The sequence below is a fragment of the Mesoplodon mirus genome (assembly GCF_964341445.2).
Source record: "Mesoplodon mirus genome assembly, chromosome: 5".
Lineage (NCBI taxonomy): Eukaryota > Metazoa > Chordata > Mammalia > Artiodactyla > Ziphiidae > Mesoplodon > Mesoplodon mirus.
Genome location: NC_138980.1, coordinates 70,544,412 through 70,562,870, shown reverse-complemented (window position 1 = coordinate 70,562,870; position 18,459 = coordinate 70,544,412). Strand labels below are relative to the sequence as shown.

Below are 18,459 nucleotides of genomic sequence, written 5' to 3'. Positions count from 1 at the left end.
TTTACCTTCCCACAATTTGATGCCCCTAGAAGCTCAGAGTTCTTTTCTGTTGTCTTGTCATGTATCTAAAAATTTATCCTTTTGTTACGATGTTATATAAGCCCAAGTTCTAACCACCCCTTTGAGTTACTCATTTCTCAGTTCTCTCATCTGTTTGCACGATACACTTAAAAAAACAGCAAATGCAGAGAGAGGCTTTCTCTGAATGCCCCTTTTCTGCCTCAAGACAGATCCTCCAAAAGGAACTTGATGGCCATAAATCCCTTCCCCAGGAGCTTCTTGAACCAGGGAAGATGGGCTCTTATCACAGGAGAGGAGGTACTATACCCAGACAGACTTTGTCACAAACTATCATACCTCCCATCTATTCTTCTACACGCCCATTCGTGTTTCCTAAAATTCATTTACTCTCCCCTAAAAGGCCTGCACCCCTGCCCCCATCCTCTGTACCTTTCCCTATTGGATGGTATTTAATCCTGAATTCTAAACTGCTTCAGAGAGTTACTCATTTTTCCCTGGGTATTTGTCATGTATACACAAGGTATACGTGCTTCTGTACTTGTGTTTGTTTTTCTTTTGTTAATCTTTATCACAGGGGTCTCAGCTATGCACTCAGAAGGGTGGAGGGAAAATTCCTCTCCTACACAGGCAAATCTGTCTCTCCCTGGGCACGACTCAGACACCCTTCTTCACATGGCCCTTGCTTAGTCCCTGGGGCCCAGCTTCACCTCATACTGGTCCACAGGAGTTCTGTGATGGGGCTCAGAGGTTTCGTTTTCATGAGTATGTGTAGGCACTCTCAAAATCATCAAAATGACATGAAGATTATTTTAAGTTAAAAACATCTGAACAAACAGTAACTAAACTTCTTTTGCTAACTTGAGGAGAGCCTCCCGAAAATACAGTTGCCATAAATCCCCTCTGTGGTGGGGCTGCGGGCATGGTTTACAGCCAGAAAGGAGACTGACCACCGGATGAGAACAAACTGCAGGAACTCTCAAGCCTTCCCTTTGTTTCCCTAAAAGCCCATGTGTTTCCTAAACATCCTGTTTTTCCTTAAACCCTTTTCTCCTCTTCCTTACTCTGCTAGGTTGGTATATAAACCCCTGTGCTTAGCTGTTTAGGGAGCTGCTTCTTTTATGCACTTCTGTGTGCATGTGAATAAACTCTGTCTTTTCTCCCCTTGATCTGTCTTTTGTTAGTTAATTCACAGGCCCCCAACCATTGCAACCTAAGATGGTAGTGGAAAAGTTTTCCTCAGGACACATGACACTAAAATTTTCTAGGAACTGTTATTCGTAATGTGTTGATATCACATGGGGGAATGCCACAATATTCGGTGTAAATACATTAAACATATCGAAGTGGGTGCTTTTTGGGGGGCTGAGGGAGAGTAGGGGATAAAGTATGAAGGGAAACAAAAATATGATAGTAATGATCCATCAAGTAGTTGTAGTAGTAATTCAGTTTTTGTGCCTGGGGTTAGAGGGAGCACCAGGAGCAAGCACGGCAAAGCATAACTTACTCTTAGGTGGTAGAGCTAGTGCTGGCCTTCTTGTTCCCTCTACTTTTCTATATTCTCTAAAAGTTTTCTAATCCGTGTGTTTTATTTTCATTATCCCCAAACCCGACACTTGAAAATGTTTTTCTCCTACTGGATAGGGGTCGTGGCCCATTACTGTCTCCCCCATTGCTTCTGTCAGCTACCTCCCACTTCTTAGCCACCCTGCCTCTCCTAGACACACATATGCACACACACACACGTACACACACGGACATGCACACACACGTACACACACGCACACACGCACACACAACCTACACCACACGCACACACACAAACGTACACGCGCATACACATGCACATGCACACACGTACATGCACACATACACGGACACACACACACACACGTACACACATACACAGAGGCTTTTACAGAATTAGCCTGTCTCTGTCTCAGCTCGTGCCTTGGTCAGTAGAAAGAATCAATAGTCTCTGTCCTTTCTTCCAGAATGACCTCCTAGTTTTAGGACTGTCTTTGGTTCCCAGAATAACTGACCTTTGCGCTTTTATCCTGCCCTGCTCTGTAGGTCTGCCTAGATTCCTGGTGTCAGCCTTCCTCGGTTTCTCAACCTGCTGCTACCTATTGTATAGGGTTGAGTAGTGTCCCCGCCGAATTCACATCCTTCCTAGAACTCCAGAATGGTACCTTATTTGGAAATAGGTTTCGCAGGTATAATTAGTTAAAACAAAGTCCTACTGGGATAGGGTGAGCCCTTAATCCAAAATGACTGGTCCTTCTAAGAATGTCCTTACAAGAAGACGGCAAGAGACAAACACACAGGGAGATCACTATGTGACAACAAAGGCAGAGATTGGAGTGACGAATCTATAGGCAAAGGATTACCAAGGAAGCACGTATCCTACCCTGGAGCCTTCAGAGCCAGCATGGCCCTGGTAACACCTTGATTTTGGACTTCTGGCCTCCAGCACTGTGAAAAAATAAATTTCTGTTGTTTTAAGTCACCACATTTGTGGTACTTTGTTTCAGCAGCCCTAGGAAATTAATATATCCACCTAAACTCAACTGGGATTTCACCCAGGAGGATCCTGGGTACCCAGAAGAGCCTCATCTGCCTGCAGTATCCTCCTGGTCTGGTATCCGCAACATCCAGAGTCTTGGAGGAAGATGAGGGAGCGGTCTCCTCTGTGCCTTTATTTATGCTAAAATGAGCTCCAGTTGAACACAAATCAGAGATGAGATTAGGTATTTTCCTCTCCTTTAATGTAAACTTTACTTGGGCCATGCAGCAAACACAGGGAGAAAGATGTCTTGAGAATCTGGAAAAGCACAGTGGAAAGACTGAAATCTAGTGGAAACCTTTTTATTCTGGGGTTATCACTTCTGAACCCACTTTCCGATACCGTTGTGCTGGCAGTGCTGTGCCGCGAATAGTTTGGCCAAGCCTGGGGCACGCCCTTCTGTACCTCCAAAGTTCAAGGTAGAAAATCAGAATCCTCATCACTGTCCTGCCCTCCTGCTACTCCACTGGGCTTCCACCTTGGAGAAGAAATAAAGAGCTGGCTCTGTTCTCCCTCCCCTCCCTGTGTCTCTCTGGAGAGCACTGAGAGGCCCTAAGGACAGAAGAAGTTCCTGGGAACTCCTAGATAAGACAGCTGTCCTGGAAACAGCCAGGAGCCGTCACCTTCTCTGACTGTGCTGTCACTCCAGCTGCAGTGAGTCACCTGCTGGTTGAGACATGCTGGTCCTTCTGCCACTCCCCCCCTTCCTGGGAGGACTGCCCCTTCCTACAGCAGTTGTCCAACTCCTGCCAGTCTTGTCCCCTCCAAGCCACTTTGTACACTAGGCAGAGTGGATCTTTCCAAGCGGAGTCACTCACTCACCTGCTGAAACCTTCAGATAGCTCCCCATTCACCCTACGGTGAATTCCAACTTCTTACCGAGGCTGCCAAGTGGTAAGGCCATGGCTGAGTGGTTCTTTAGCACCTCTGTCACCTGTCACCTCTTCTGTTTACTCCCTATGATAGGGAGCTAGTCACAATTCTCTGCACAGGCCTCTCTTTTCCCTCTCTTCACTAGGCTTTTTCATGTGCACTTGCTGTGGCTGGAACCATCTTTCCCATTCCCTGCTGTCTATCTCTCTCATACCCTCCATTTTCATTTAAATATTGTCATCTCTGAGAAATCTTTAAACACATGCACACACTCACACAGAGTCAGCTGTCCCAGTAACTCAATGCTTTTAAAATTGCTCTTTTACTGCTTAGCACTCAGCATGATTTGTAAAGCTATTTGTGTGATTATAGGAAGAACGCCTGTCTCCTCCACTAGACTGTAAGGTCCTGAGGGCAGGAACTTATCTTTTCATCATTTCATCCCAGCACCCAACCCAGAGCCTGGCTCATACTAGAGGCTTAATTAAGTATTTTTTGCACGAATGCTGAATTTTCAGATAGCTCTGTAACTAGGGTCCATCCAGTTCTGATATTCTACAGGTATACAGACCATATTTCCATCCACCCTCCTGACATATATTTTCCACATTTAATCTGCATGTGAATTTGCTGCTAGTAAAACACATGCCTCCCTGTTGTTGGTATATTATGATTAATTTATATATAGAATTGTAACTTTTTTTTCAGAGAAAAACTCTACATTTTCATCATTTCCTTTTGATGTAATTTGTGCTACTACTCATTGACTGATAGCCTCTAAGAACTGCCTCCATTTTCTCCATATCTCTGATATTTCAGACTGATAGTTGCACTTGTATAGGAAATGATTTTTTCCCAGTTTTTTTGTGTGTAGTGATGAATCTTTAACACAGAGATATTTTTCAAAAAATAATCTCCGTCTGTACTTGGCAGGAGCTCTGCTTGCCCATTTTCTCCCTCCCCCTCTTTGCAGCCTCTGTCTTTCCTGCCCATGTTGCTTCTTTTCACAGCAATATTTTAGCAGCACGCCAGGCTTCTTCAGTTTCAGTGGTCTGCATTTTTCCAATTGGAAAATACTCCCTTGACCTGTTGTTAATCATGGAGCTCACACGTACAGCCTGTACTTTTTCTTATTCTGGAAATATCTTTGGGATTGGGGAGGGAAGCTTAGCAGAAATCGGGAAGACCCTCTGAACAGAGGAGGTGTTGAAATTTAAGTTGTGTTTATTGGGAAGAAAAGTGGTGGTGCTGAAAATCCAGTGGGCTTTGGGGAACAAAAAGGGATCCCCACTGCGATCTCTGGGGAAAATTATGTACTTACTATGGGTCAGGTCCTCTTCAAAGAGTTTTATATTCTTCATCTCATTTAATCCTCACCAACACCCTTGGAGGTCATTATTCATTAATTCACTCACTGACTCATTTATTTACTGAACTAATATTTACTGTGTATCTAATATGTGCCAGGACATTCTGGAGGTTGAATGGGATGAGGCATTGAAAGCTCATAACAATGGGGTGCATCCAGATGTCATTTACAGAGATTAGGGTAAGGGCAAGTGTTTGGGTGGGGAAAACAAACATTCCATTTCTGTTGCAATTCTTTCCTAACACCTGTTCCCTCCCCCATCTCCATTTTTCAAATAAGAAAACAAACTTCCAATAGATGCCCAAGATTGTATGGTTGCTAGGAGAAGACTCTGAACTGGAACCCAGGTCATTCTGATTCCGGAGCCAAGCTCTGTGCTTTCGACTCCATAGCCTTGAGAAAATGAAGCATGGCTGCATTGGGTGCTCGCCCAAAGCCTCTCCCCTGTCCTTGTCCTCATCTAGCATAGTGGCCTCCTTTTTCCCATCTGAATACCTGTCACCCAACTTACACTGTCTCCCTGTATTTTAGAGGCGAATACTCTTGGCATAAAGAGTAGAAGAGGAAAAATCATTTAAGGCATTAGTTGTGACCCAATGAAAAACTGTCATTAAGGGACACATTAATTAGCTCATTTTCCTGTGATGACTCATTAATGAATGCTCTGGTGAAAGTGCTCCTCCAGACACTTAGGTAGAAAAATAGAAAAAGACAAAGCTAACGTGGGCAGAATCACCTCTGTCTCTTCTCCTGGGATAAGCCAGTCCCTGAATCTTTCTCTCCGGTATGGAGACCAGCGCACATGCTCTGGCCGCATTTTACCTGTGCGTGCTTAGTTGGGGGGGCTGTCCCATTATAGCTCATCACCTGACATCTGTGATCTATCTCTTCTGTGCTTACATTCTGCACCCTCAGATGCTCAAGCAGAGGGATTGGGTGACACAGATCCCTGAGGGTCTTTTGGATGGTATATACATGAGTGCTTTGAGGAGGTTTCTGCCTGATTCTCTTAAACAACAGCAACAACAACTTGCTTTTAAGACCTGTAGCCGTCACAGCTTAAAAATGTTTTCCCAAAGGAAAAGGAAACAATTTTCAAGTCATTTCCTGCATATTAAGCAGGCATTTGTTTACACTACTAGCCAAGCTTTCAGATTTCAAGGAAGTGTATTTTCCCAGGATGTTGGTCTATAAAATTTAAAAATACTAAAAATATTCAAAGCATATGAGAAACAGGTGCAAACACAGACTCCTCCGGAGGCTGGGGGCAATGGGCTTGTTCAGCTTTTGGTACTGCCCCAGGCCCAGAGAGGGCTTTACTCAAGCTTCGTGGCTCCAGGCCCCAGGGTTCACATGTGTTCCACAATACGAAGTCACTCCTTCCCCTTCTCCCCTCCTCTTCCCTTTTCCATTTTGATAAGTTTGCAAGCAAATTGCAAACTGTCATCTCAACATCTTTACCTTCACAATGGGATCTCACTAGAGATCGTAGCAGGTGGCAAATTGGTCCGATTTATCATTATTTGCATTTTTAATTTGTGGTATTTTAGGCCCAGAGAGTTTTTTATGGGTCTTAAAATGGCAACAGAAACATTGATACATAATTCATTATCTATTTTTCGTAATGCATGTAGTTAACAACCCATCGACAAACAGAAAAATCATCAGCACTTCAAGCAAGATGAAGTTATAGCTTTAGCCTTCTTTCCCCCCTACTCTTCCCCTCTGTGGTCTCTAAGAATAAATTGCTTATATCTGAAGCACAGTCTGCAGCCGCCATGCTGATGTTTTGTCAACAGGAAAAGCCTTCTTAGTTGCAGCTTATTATTCAGAATGACCAAATCTTAAATAACTAAGGTAAAGTGTTTGTTGGGCTTCCACAGTTTCTTGACTTGGGAACACTGGGTACGTTTTCAATTTGAGCAAAAGGTGAGAAAGCAAGAGGAATACCTCCAATCCTGATCCTGCTTCCTCTTTCCTTCCAAACCCCTAAACCGCCCTCTACAGTATTCCTTTGTCATACTTTCCTTCCCCATCCCCTCCCCACCCCCACCAGACATTGCTGTTGGCATAACTCTAAGTTGGAAGAAAGAGAAATCCTTTTGAAACAGATCTGTAATCCTTTTGAAATAACAACTCCACAGATAAACAATACACCTAGACAGGATGCCCAGGAATTTGACTGAGAAGATACCAGCAAAATAAAGGGGACCTTGAGCAATTTTATCAGAAGGATGATCAGTGAAGGAAACCGTGCAGGCTAATTCAAGAGAAATGTAAAGACCTTATTGTGTTCATGGTGGCAGAGCTGTAACTCAACTGAGATAGGCAGATTTCTTATTTTTCCAGGCTACTCCAGGCACCTCTACACAGAAAGCCCGTTCCATCAGGATGAAACACCTCTGAAAAGTCTATCCGATAGATTTTCCCTTTCTTTGTCTCCTACTGTGTAGATAAATCAGTTAACCAAAATGCCATTTGTGGGCAGTGCTCCAAGATGACACATGTTCTGTTCTGTGTGGGCAAGACCAGGAAAACACTCTGCCCTCCAGGAGTTGAGCGGTCATTGACACCAGACGGTGCAGCATAGGATCGGTCTTCAGTTATTAACCTGTGTTAGTTTTCAACCACCTTGTAATCTTTAGAGCTTCCTCATTTCACCAGGTCCATCAAATACCTCTATTAAATCCATAGCTGTTGGAAGAGTTTAAATCATAGATAAAAGTAATCACTTGCTTCATCAGTGATATGATTATCCTTTCAGGATTTCCTTTATTCAAGGATTTATGGAGTGCTTACTAGATTACTGGGCACCATTCATGGCATTAGGGAGACCTCACTGCCACATCAAGTTTTAATGTCTTTCTAGACCCAAGAAGATTAGAGAGACGTAAGAAAATATGTGCATAATTTCCACACTACAAATAATGGCTTGCTAGCAGGCATCTGACTCCAGCCAGAATTTACTGGAGACCTTGACATTGGCTCTATTTATTGCTAATGACTAAACTTTCTTCTGGTGATAAATTAAAAAGACTCTAAAAACAATAGCTTGGGGCTCCCCTGGTGTCACAGTGGTTGAGAATCTGCCTGCTAATGCAGGGGACACGGGTTCGAGCCCTGGTCCGGGAGGATCCCACATGCTGCGGAGCAACTAGGCCCGTGAGCCACAACTACTGAGCCTGCGCGTCTGGAGCCTGTGCTCCGCAACGAGAGAGGCCGCGATAGTGGGAGGTCCGCGCACCGCGATGAGGAGTGGCCCCCGCTTGCCACAACTAGAGAAAGCACTCGCACAGAAACAAAGACCCAACAGAGCAAAGATAAATAAATAAATTAATAAACTCCTACCCCCAACATCATCTTTAAAAACAAACAAACAAACAAACAAACAAAAACCAATAGCTTGGGCAACTGAATCCAGGTTTTCCTGCATGATATTTTCTAGTCAGGAAGAGTCACTCCCAGAATGAGTGTTTTAGAGGATCTGGAGGATGACTTATGACACCTCCAGTGAGAACCTGATAGCTTTTTTATACAGTTGATGGCATTGGGTCATCTCCGTAACACATGGCTGCACTCATCAATGTGTAGTCCCTCTAAAGCAGAATAGACTCCTGAAGAGTACATTTCAGAACACATCACTTGCTCTTTATTCTTTTATTGCAGTTTGACTTCCCTCTTGCTAATAGCTGCTCTCTTCTCTGAGAAGATTTATAATGTCAGGAATGCACATGCAAGGACAGTTTAATAAATAATAAAGTTCTAAAGGAAGGCTTATGTTAATTTATAATGCACCATTTGTCGACAATCTGAAAGACAGTATTTCAAACAAAGGTAACTAGGGGGATGTTAATAGCCAGCAAATGTATTTATGCTAACTCTTATTCATTGCATTGTAGAAAAGATTTGTCATTATGTTAGTCGTGTTCTTAATTGTACGTAATTTTCATAATTTACTTTTTAAATCAAAATATCATAGTAGATGCTTTCAGCAGACTTCCAGTTTTAGATTATTATATATACTAAAATATGCCAGACTTTGGGTTTTAGTAAAGAAAACAAATGGCTCAGATGTACTTCCAAATGTTAGTGTAGCATCATTTTATTTAGTAAGGCTGGCATGCTCCCAGATTCCAGATAAATAGAGAATTGGGCAATTATCCAGATAATCTGATCCCAAAAACATTTTTTTGCTTGAATTGTTTTTTTCTTGGGCAGAAATATCTAAGTTAATTGGCTTAGCCATTTCTTTTATATGCTTGTGCATATTCAGTCTGAAGCCTAGGGAACAAGCAAAATTCCACTAAGCTTCCTTGGGACATCACTGGACTTATTGCTGGTAGGTGGAGTTTATTGTACAGAAACAAGGAAATGAGAAGCAATAGCCACATTCCTTGGGAGCTTCTTTGGTTAATCTCTACATCTACACCCACCAGTTTTTCTAGATGAGGCTATGAATGTTACAGGGTTTATGGAAGTGGCTCCAGTTCAGTAGATGGATCCAAGATAAGGGGACAGATGGAGTAAAATTAGTTTAATTACAGGATTTTTCATCTATTCATAATTTGCAGTGCCCTGCAGCTTCCTGTAAGCCTGGTTCTTCAGTGCCTGGCTGTGGGTGATCCCATTCCTACAGAGAGGCTTCAATGGCCTCATGCATGCACAACTAAATTGTCCCCCTCTTCAGTCTCAGTGTCTCACACTCCAAATCCTCTAATTCATGTTACCTACCAGTCAAGTAAATTTCCAAAACCGTAGCTTTCCTTTTAGTCTCCTAATCACAAACTTTCAGAGGCTCTCCATTTCTAAGAGGATAATATCCAAACTGCTTAGCTTGACATGCAGGGCCCTCTGAGGTCTGCCCACTCATCTCTTCAGCTTTCCTTCTGGTGCCCCTACAGGAAGTCTTTATTGTAGTCACATGGAGTATCTCATCAGTCCCCTGCCTGCTGTGGGCCATTCTGGACCTCACCTTCACTGGCCTCCTCTGAATGCCTACGTCTCTCTTCCCACTGATTCAGTTCCTTCTGCTCATTAAAGCCTAGCCCAATTCTGTTTCCTCCTTTGAGATCTTCCTGAACAGGATGGTCCATAAGGCCTCCTTTGCTGTGAGTTGGTACCAATCCTTCGCCACCTAATTGTGTCCCATGCAGGGGCAACTCTTGCCCTGACATCTTATTTGGACAATGAACTCCTTTCCTGCCAGTGACATCTTGTGTCAGCCCAACATGTGAAACCTTTTTGCATGCTTCATGGCATCATAGGCTCTGACTGAATGGCAGGATGAGAAATTATGAGCCCAGTTGTATTTTCTACTCTTTCAGCCACACCTTCTGTGGTGGAAGGTATCTTTCAGATAGAGGCAAGTGAAACTCTGAGAAGCCCAATGTATGAACAAGGCCTCTGACTCACAGCTTCCCAGAATGGCTAAGAGCTGGCTCTGGGGTCTGAGTGCCTAGATTAAAACAATGGTTTTACTACTTACTGGCTACATGATACCTCTCCACCTCTGTGCCTTCATATAAAATGGGCACAATAATGGTACCCATACCAATGGTTGTTGAGGGGATTAAACAACATCATATAGGTAAGGAACTTAGTGCTTGGTACACAGTAAGTGCCCACTAAATATTTGCTTTTAATTTATTATTAAACTGTCAAAAGAATTAGGTCCCAGTTTTCTCTTTCGGGGGAGTGACAGTTGACAGTAAAAGCACAGGACCACTATTGAATAATGGACTTTGGAGATGGGCCTCCATCTCCTGGACTAACCTGGTAGTTCCAAGTATTCTCAGGGGGTGTCTCCTTGGGCCCATCTACTGGGATGACAAGCCCAACTCTACAGAGAGAGTTTTTTTTTTTTTTTTTTTTTTTTTTTTTTTTTTTGCTGTACGCGGGCCTCTCACTGTTGTGGCCTCTCCCGTTGCGGAGCACAGGCTCCGGACGCACAGGCTCAGCGGCCATGGCTCACGGGCCCAGCCGCTCCGCGGCATATGGGATCCTCCCAGACCGGGGCACGAACCCGTATCCCCTGCATCGGCAGGCGGACTCTCAACCACTGCGCCACCAGGGAGGCCCTAGAGAGTTTTATTTTTATTTTGGTGTACCTCCTCCTCAGCTCTTTGACATAACTGCAAGCCTTTCTCAATTCAGCAAGCTATTGCTATTGAATCTAGGATCAACACAGTAGTCTAGGATGGGTTAGAGCTATGAACAAAACAAATGTGAAAACTGTACAGGTGAGACAATCAAGAAGTCCAAGACCTGGACTAGGAAACAACCAGAAGTATCCTAGACATTCCTGAGCTGCCTGGGGCAGAGCTGAGACATTTATACTAGAACCACAGTATAATCTTGCCTGTGTGCTGCATGTCTTTTACTGTATGGATTTGCATTTAAGTCACCTCTTTACCACATTTATGCGGTTTCAAATATTTCACCTAATGGGCTGCTTTTCCTTCAGGCCTACATCTGCCACATCTTGAGGAAGTTCCCTTCCTCCCTGTGAGCCTGAATAGGCAAGACCCAGTGTTAGACCAGAAGACAACCCATTTGGCTCCTGGACACACCCGGAAGAGCCCACAGAGCAATCAGCCTGCAGAGTGGTAAGTGGGAGCGTTACCTTGAATTCAGTTTCAATGTTGGCTAGTCTGGCTAGCTCATTGCTTAGCTCCAGCGCGGTGAGGACAGGGTCTTCGCTGGACAGGGACAAGTAGGCAGCACTTGCCAGTCCCTTGTAGGCATTCATGCGGGAGCGTGAGTGGCTGAAGGAGTCCTTCCGCTGCTTCTCGGTGCACTCATTGCACTTGCAGAAGTAGTCGTGGGGCCGCTCGATGCGGGCGCCCTTGAGCAGGAGGATGTGCACGATCTCATACTCCTGGCAGTGGGCCGCCAGGATGATGGGCGTGATGTCATGGGAGAAGCGCGTGCCGTCCTCGTCGTAGGCGTAGAAATCGTCGTCGCGCAGCTCCTGCTCCAGCGGGCTGAGTGTCAGGCGCTGGCCCTGCGCGAAGGCCGGGTGGCTGAGGATGGCCTCCACGATGCGCACGTAGCCCTTGCTGATGGCCAGCAGCAGCGCGTCCCCCACCCGTGCCAGGTTCTCCTTCTTGAGCAGCAGCTCCGTGACCTCCAGGTGCTCGTTGCCCACTGCCAGCTGCAGCGCGTTCTGCCCCATGTAGTCCACGCAGTTGAAGTTGAGGGTCTTGGACTCCTCCAGCATTTTCCTGACCACCGGGATGTTGCCATACTCAGCCGAGTCCAGAAAGCGCTCCTCTTCGGGGGTCAGGCTAGTGCCCTTCTCGTTGAACATGTAGGCGGGACCCCGGATGGCCTGACGGCGGCCCTTGTCCCTCAGTGTCGTGTGCCGGCGCTGCATGTTTCTGAAGGTGCTGCTCCCCAACCTGTGGGGTGATAAGGCAAAGATACTAGTGACTCTCCCAGGATCCTGCAGGTTCCCCAGGGGCAGAGCAAACAAAAATTGTTGAGATGAAAAAGAATATCGTGATTGGAATATTTTGAGAAGTTATGAAATCTTGTTAGAAATTATTGTCCTATCACTAAGATTAAGACAAATTTCATAACCTGAACTATTCTTATACTAATGGAAGAATATTGGTTAAGTTACACAGCAATCTATCCGCCTTGGGTGGAGGAGTGTCCGAAAAGCTGAAATGTGGGTTTAGGCCAAGCTAATGGTGGAGGTGGAGAGTGTGAGGTCATGATGTGGTGGAAACAGGCCAAGGGCTGTCTGTTTTATTTCCATTTGTGCAAAGTTGAGAATGTCACTTAACTTCTCTGTGCTTTAGTACAATGCTTTTCTGTGCTTTTACCACTACCATGTGGATAACTTTTGTGTGCCATAGAGTCCGTAGGAGGATTAAATGAGGTAATGTGCATGTAGAAAGTACTCAGTCCACGTTAGTTTTATTGTCCCCTCCTGCCTATTGATGTGCCTAGTTCTTCAGGGGTTCTGCCACAGAAATGGCCACCATGGATACTGCTGCCTTTGCTTCAGGTGGATTACCCCCACTGAGCTCCCACACTATGACAAAACTGCAGCAACATGCAGGCATGGCCACACACCTCTGTTTCAGTGCTATTACTAAAGCGGGACTGTGCTTTCGTGCTCATCCCCATGCAGACTGAGCACCTACTAAAGGGCAAGGTGTTGCACGGAGCAGGCCTAGACTCATTGCTGCTTACTGGTGGCCATTGAAGCAGCCTTCCTGAGGAAATTCAGCCACAGTTTCTTAAGATCAAACCTAGATTTTTATGTGGATGGAAAAACAGGTTAATTTATATGCTGGGTTCATTTCTTTCTTTTTTTTAAATTTAATTAAATTTAATTTTTTTATACAGCAGGTTCTTATTAGTTATCAGTTTTATACATATTGGTGTGTATATGTCAATCCCAATCTCCCAGTTCATCTCACCACCACCATCCCCCCCCCCCGCAACACCCCACTTCCCCCCCTTGGTGTCCATACGTTTGTTCTCTACATCTGTGTCTCTATTTCTTCCCTGCACACCGGTTCATCTGTACCATTTTTCTAGATTCCACATATATGCATTAATATACGATATTTGTTTTTCTCTTTCTGACTTAATTCACTCTGTATGACAGTCTCTAGGTCCATCCACATCTCTACAGATGGTTCATTTCTAACACGTTGTTCTTTCCCATTTTGGCATAGTGTAGACATTAATACTAATACTATTAGTAGTAGTCAACATATATTAAGCACTTCTGATATGCCAGGAACTATACTAAGAGGTTAATATACTTCATATGTATTGCCTGTGGAATTCTTGCATAAACCCTATGACATAGATACTATTATTATCCTTATCTCAGATGAAGATCTTTTTTGGGGGGGGGGTCCTGTGTTCTTTATTTGCACAGAGTGAAAATGTCAAAAGTTACATGTGAATGAACTTACAGTCAATAAAATACATGTCTACTAGAAAATACAAATAGGGTTGCCTTGGCAGTGCATTGACATGGGCTGGAATTTGCTGATAGATGATATCTCTACACAGAAGAAGTTTTACCATGTAGTTATTGCTCTTATGCGTCGCCACAGCTTCACAACGTCCATGACTCTACGCCCACCCACTGCTCCGAGGTCATGGTCGTTGTTTCCAAACACCCTTGATAATAAAACACTGTATGTTTTGGAAGCACATTTCAGGAAACAGTAATGGAGTTGGCCATGACCACCATGGTTGTTCGCAACAGATCTCGCACTATTTGTCATTTATTTTTGATCTAAAAAAACAGTGAAACTTTTGACATGTCCACCAGAAACAACACATTTAAATAACATGGAAAAAAATGTCCATGAATGTCTTTTTTCTGTTTAATCATCTTACACACTTAGTTTATCTAACTGGCAATTTCATAAACATATACTTCACTGTCAAGATTCAGGTTGAAACATAATTGTCTTAAAAAGATTGTGAATGAAAATGTCATAATTGGACTTGCAAGGGTGCAACGCCAGCCATCCTCCTAGCCTTTCCTGCCTGTTTCTTTTATTTTTTTATTATTTTTTTAAATTTTTTATTAGTTTCTGCTTTATAACAAAGTGAATCAGTCATACATATACATCTGTTCCCACATCCCTTCCCTCTTGCGTCTCCCTCCCTCCCACCCTCCCTATCCCACCCCTCCAGGCAGTCACAAAGCACCGAGCTGATCTCCCTTTGCTCTGCGGCTGCTTCCCACTATCTATCTACCTTACGTTTGGTAGTGTATATATGTCCATGCCTCTCTCTCGCTTTGTCACAGCTTACCCTTCCCCCTCCCCATACCCTCAAGTCCATTCTCAAGTAGGTCTGTGTCTTTATTCCTGTTTTACCCCTAGGTTCTTCATGACATTTTTTTTTCTTAAATTCCATATATATGTGTTAGCATACGGTATTTGTCTTTCTCTTTCTGACTTACTTCACTCTGTATGACAGACTCTAGGTCTATCCACCTCATTACAGATAGCTCAGTTTCGTTTCTTTTTATGGCTGAGTAATATTCCATTGTATATATGTGCCACATCTTCTTTATCCATTCATCCGATGATGGACACTTAGGTTGTTTCCATCTCCGGGCTATTGTGAATAGAGCTGCAATGAACATTTTGGTACATGTCTCTTTTTGAATTATGGTTTTCTCAGGGTATATGCCCAGTAGTGGGATTGCTGAGTCATATGGTAGTTCTATTTTTAGTTTTTTAAGGAACCTCCATACTGTTCTCCATAGCGGCTGTACCAATTCACATTCCCACCAGCAGTGCAAGAGTGTTCCCTTTTCTCCACACCCTCTCCAGCATTCCTGCCTGTTTCTTTTTTTTTCTTTTTAAGATTTTTATTGGAGTATAATTGCTTTACAGTGGTGTGTTAGGTTCTGCTTTATAACAAAGTGAATCGGTTATACATATACATATGTTCCCATATCTCTTCCCTATTGCGTCTTCCTCCCTCCCACCCTCCCTATCCCACCCCTCTAGGTGGTCACAAAGCACCGAGCTGATCTCCCTGTGCCATGTGGCTGCTTCCCACTAGCTATCTATTTTACGTTTGGTAGTGTATATATGTCGATGCCACTCTCTCACTTTGTCACAGCTTACCCTTCCCCCTCCCTATATCCTCAAGGCCATTCACTAGTAGGTCTGTGTCTTTATTCCTGTCTTACCCCTAGGTTCTTCATGAGCTTTTTTTTTTTTCTTGGATTCCATATATATGTGTTAGCATACGGTATTTCTCTTTCTCTTTCAGACTTACTTCACTCTGCATGACAGACTCGAGGTCCATCCACCTCACTACAAATAACTCAAATCTGTCCTTTTATGGCTGAGTAATATTCCATTGTATATATGTGCCACACTTCTTTATCCATTCATCCGATGATGGACACTTAGGTTGCTTCCATCTCCTGGCTATTGTATATAGAGCTGCAATGAACATTTTGGTACATGACTCTTTTTGAATTATGGTTTTCTCAGGGTATATGCCCAGTAGTGGGATAGCTGGGTCATATGGTAGTTATATTTGTAGTTTTTTAAGGAAACTCCATACTGTTTTCCATAGTGGCTGTACCAATTCACATTCCCACCAACAGTGCAAGAGTGTTCCCTTTTCTCCACACCCTCTCCAGCATTTATTGTTTCTAGATTTTTTGATGATGGCCATTCTGACTGGTGTGAGATGATATCTCATTGTAGTTTTGATTTGCATTTCTCTAATGATTAATGATGTTGAGCATTCTCTCATGTGTTTGTTGGCAATGTGTATATCTTCTTTGGAGAAATGTCTATTTAGGTCTTCTGCCCATTTTTGGGTTAGGTTGTTTGTTATTGAGCTGCATGAGCTGCTTGTGTATTTTGGAGATTAATCCTTTGTCAGTTGCTTCATTTGCAAATATTTTCTCCCATTCTGAGGGTTGTCTTTTGGTCTTGTTTATGGTTTCCTTTGCTGTTCAAAAGCTTTTAAGTTTCATTAGGTCCCATTTGTTTATTTTTGTTTCTATTTCCATTTATCTAGGAGGTGGGTCAAAAAAGATCTTGCTGTGATTTATGCCATAGAGTGTTCTGCCTATGTTTTCCTCTAATAGTTTGATAGTTTCTGGCCTTACATTTAGATCTTTAATCCATTCTGAGCTTATTTTTGTGTATGGTGTTAGGGAGTGTTCTAATCTCATACTTTCACATGTAGCTGTCCAGTTTTCCCAGCACCACTTATTCAAGAGGCTGTCTTCTCTCCACTGTATATTCTTGCCTCCTTTATGAAAGATAAGGTGACCATATGTGCGAGGGTTTATCTCTGGGCTTTCTATCCTTTTCCATTGATCTATATTTCTGTTTTTGTGCCAGGACCATACTGTCTTGATTACTGTAGATTTGTAGTATGGTCTGAAGTCAGGGAGTCTGATTCCTCCAGTTGCATTTTTTGTTCTCAAGATTGCTTTGGCTGTTCGGGGTCTTTTGTGTTTCCATACAACTTGTGAAATTTTTTGTTCTAGCTCTGTGAAAAATGCCAGTGGTAGTTTGATAGGGATTGCATTGATTCTGTAGATTGCATTGGGTAGTAGAGTCATTTTCACAATGTTGATTCTTCCAATCCAAGAACATGGTATATCTCTCCATCTATTTGTATCATCTTTAATTTCTTTCATCAGTGTCTTATAATTTTCTGCATACAGGTCTTAGGTCTCCTTAGGTAGGTTTATTCCTAGATATTTTATTCTTTTTGTTGCAGTGGTAAATGGGAGTGTTTTCTTAATTTCATTTTCAGATCTTTCATCATTTGTGTATAGGAATGCAGGAGATTTCTATGCATTAATTTTGTATCCTGCTACTTTACCAAATTCATTGATTAGCTCTAGTAGTTTTCTGGTAGCATCTTTGGGATTCTCTATGTAGAGTATCATGTCATCTGCAAACAGTGACAGCTTTACTTCTTCTTTTCTGATTTGGATTCCTTTTATTTCTTTTTCTTCTCTGATCGCTGTGGCTAAAACTTCCAAAACTATGTTGAATAAGAGTGGTGAGAGTGGGCAACCTTGTCTTGTTCCTGATCTTAGTGGAAATGGTTTCAGTTTTTCACCATTGAGGATGATGTTGGCTGTGGGTTTGTCATATATGGCCTTTATTATGTTGAGGAAAGTTCCCTCTGTGCCTACTTTCTGCAGGGTTTTTATATTAAGTGGGTGTTGAATTTGGTCGAAAGCTTTCTCTGCATCTATGGAGATGACCATATGGTTTTCCTCCTTCAATTTGTTAATATGGTGTATCACGTTGATTGATTTGCGTATATTGAAGAATCCTTGAATTCCTGGAATAAACCCCACTTGATCATGGTGTGTGATCCTTTTAATGTGCTGTTGGATTCTGTTTGCTAGTATTTTGTTGAGCATTTTTGCATCTATGTTCATCAGTGATATTGGCCTGTAGTTTTCTTTCTTTGTGACATCTTTGTCTGGTTTTGGTATCAGGGCGATGGTGGCCTCGTAGAATGAGTTTGGGAGTGTTCCTTCCTCTGCTATATTTTGGAAGAGTTTGAGAAGGATAGATGTTAGTTCTTCTCTAAATGTTTGATAGAATTCGCCTGTGAGGCCATCTGGTCCTGGGCTTTTGTTTGTTGGACGATTTTTAATCACAGTTTCAATTTCAGTGCTTGTGATTAGTCTGTTCATATTTTCTATTTTTTTCCTGTTTCAGTCTCGGCAGGTTGTGCATTTCTAAGAATTTGTCCATTTCTTCCAGGTTGTCCATTTTATTTGCATAGAGTTGCTTGTAGTAATCTCTCATGATCTTTTGTATTTCTGCAGTGTCAGTTGTTACTTCTCCTTTTTCATTTCTAATTCTATCGATTTGAGTCTTTTCCCTTTTTTGCTTGATGAGTCTGGCTTATGGTTTATCAATTTTGTTTATCTTCTCAAAGAACCAGCTTTTAGTTTTATTGATCTTGGCTATCATTTCCTTCATTTCTTTTTCATTTATTTCTGATCTGATCTTTATGATTTCTTTCCTTCTGCTAACATTGGGTTTTTTTTTTCTGCTTTCTCTAATTGCTTTAGATGCAAGGTTAAGTTGTTTATTTGAGATGTTTCCTGTTTCTTAAGGTAGGATTGTATTGCTAT

The 18,459-nt window shown here is 42.8% G+C and overlaps 2 protein-coding genes across 6 annotated transcripts in view; one reads left to right on the top strand and one right to left on the bottom strand.

Moving 5' to 3' along the window:
* Positions 1–12,201, bottom strand: part of TRPC7 (transient receptor potential cation channel subfamily C member 7) — a gene marked incomplete at both ends in the record, with an annotated part of 124,448 nt that extends 112,247 nt beyond the window's left edge. Inside the window, one exon of the mRNA XM_082623993.1 lies at positions 11,449–12,201. Coding sequence (XP_082480119.1) covers positions 11,449–12,201 — 753 coding nt within the window. The remainder of the gene's footprint in view (positions 1–11,448) is intronic.
* LOC309805790 (uncharacterized protein) overlaps positions 1–18,459 on the top strand; it is a 460,110-nt gene that overhangs the window by 129,317 nt on the left and 312,334 nt on the right. For all 5 annotated transcript variants that reach the window (XR_014294304.1, XR_014294305.1, XR_014294306.1 and 2 more), the window contains one exon: positions 11,290–11,431. Coding sequence is in view for 1 of the 5 variants with exons in the window: in XM_082624004.1 (XP_082480130.1) it covers positions 11,290–11,431 (142 nt within the window). In the remaining 4 variants the exon portion in view is untranslated. The remainder of the gene's footprint in view (positions 1–11,289; positions 11,432–18,459) is intronic.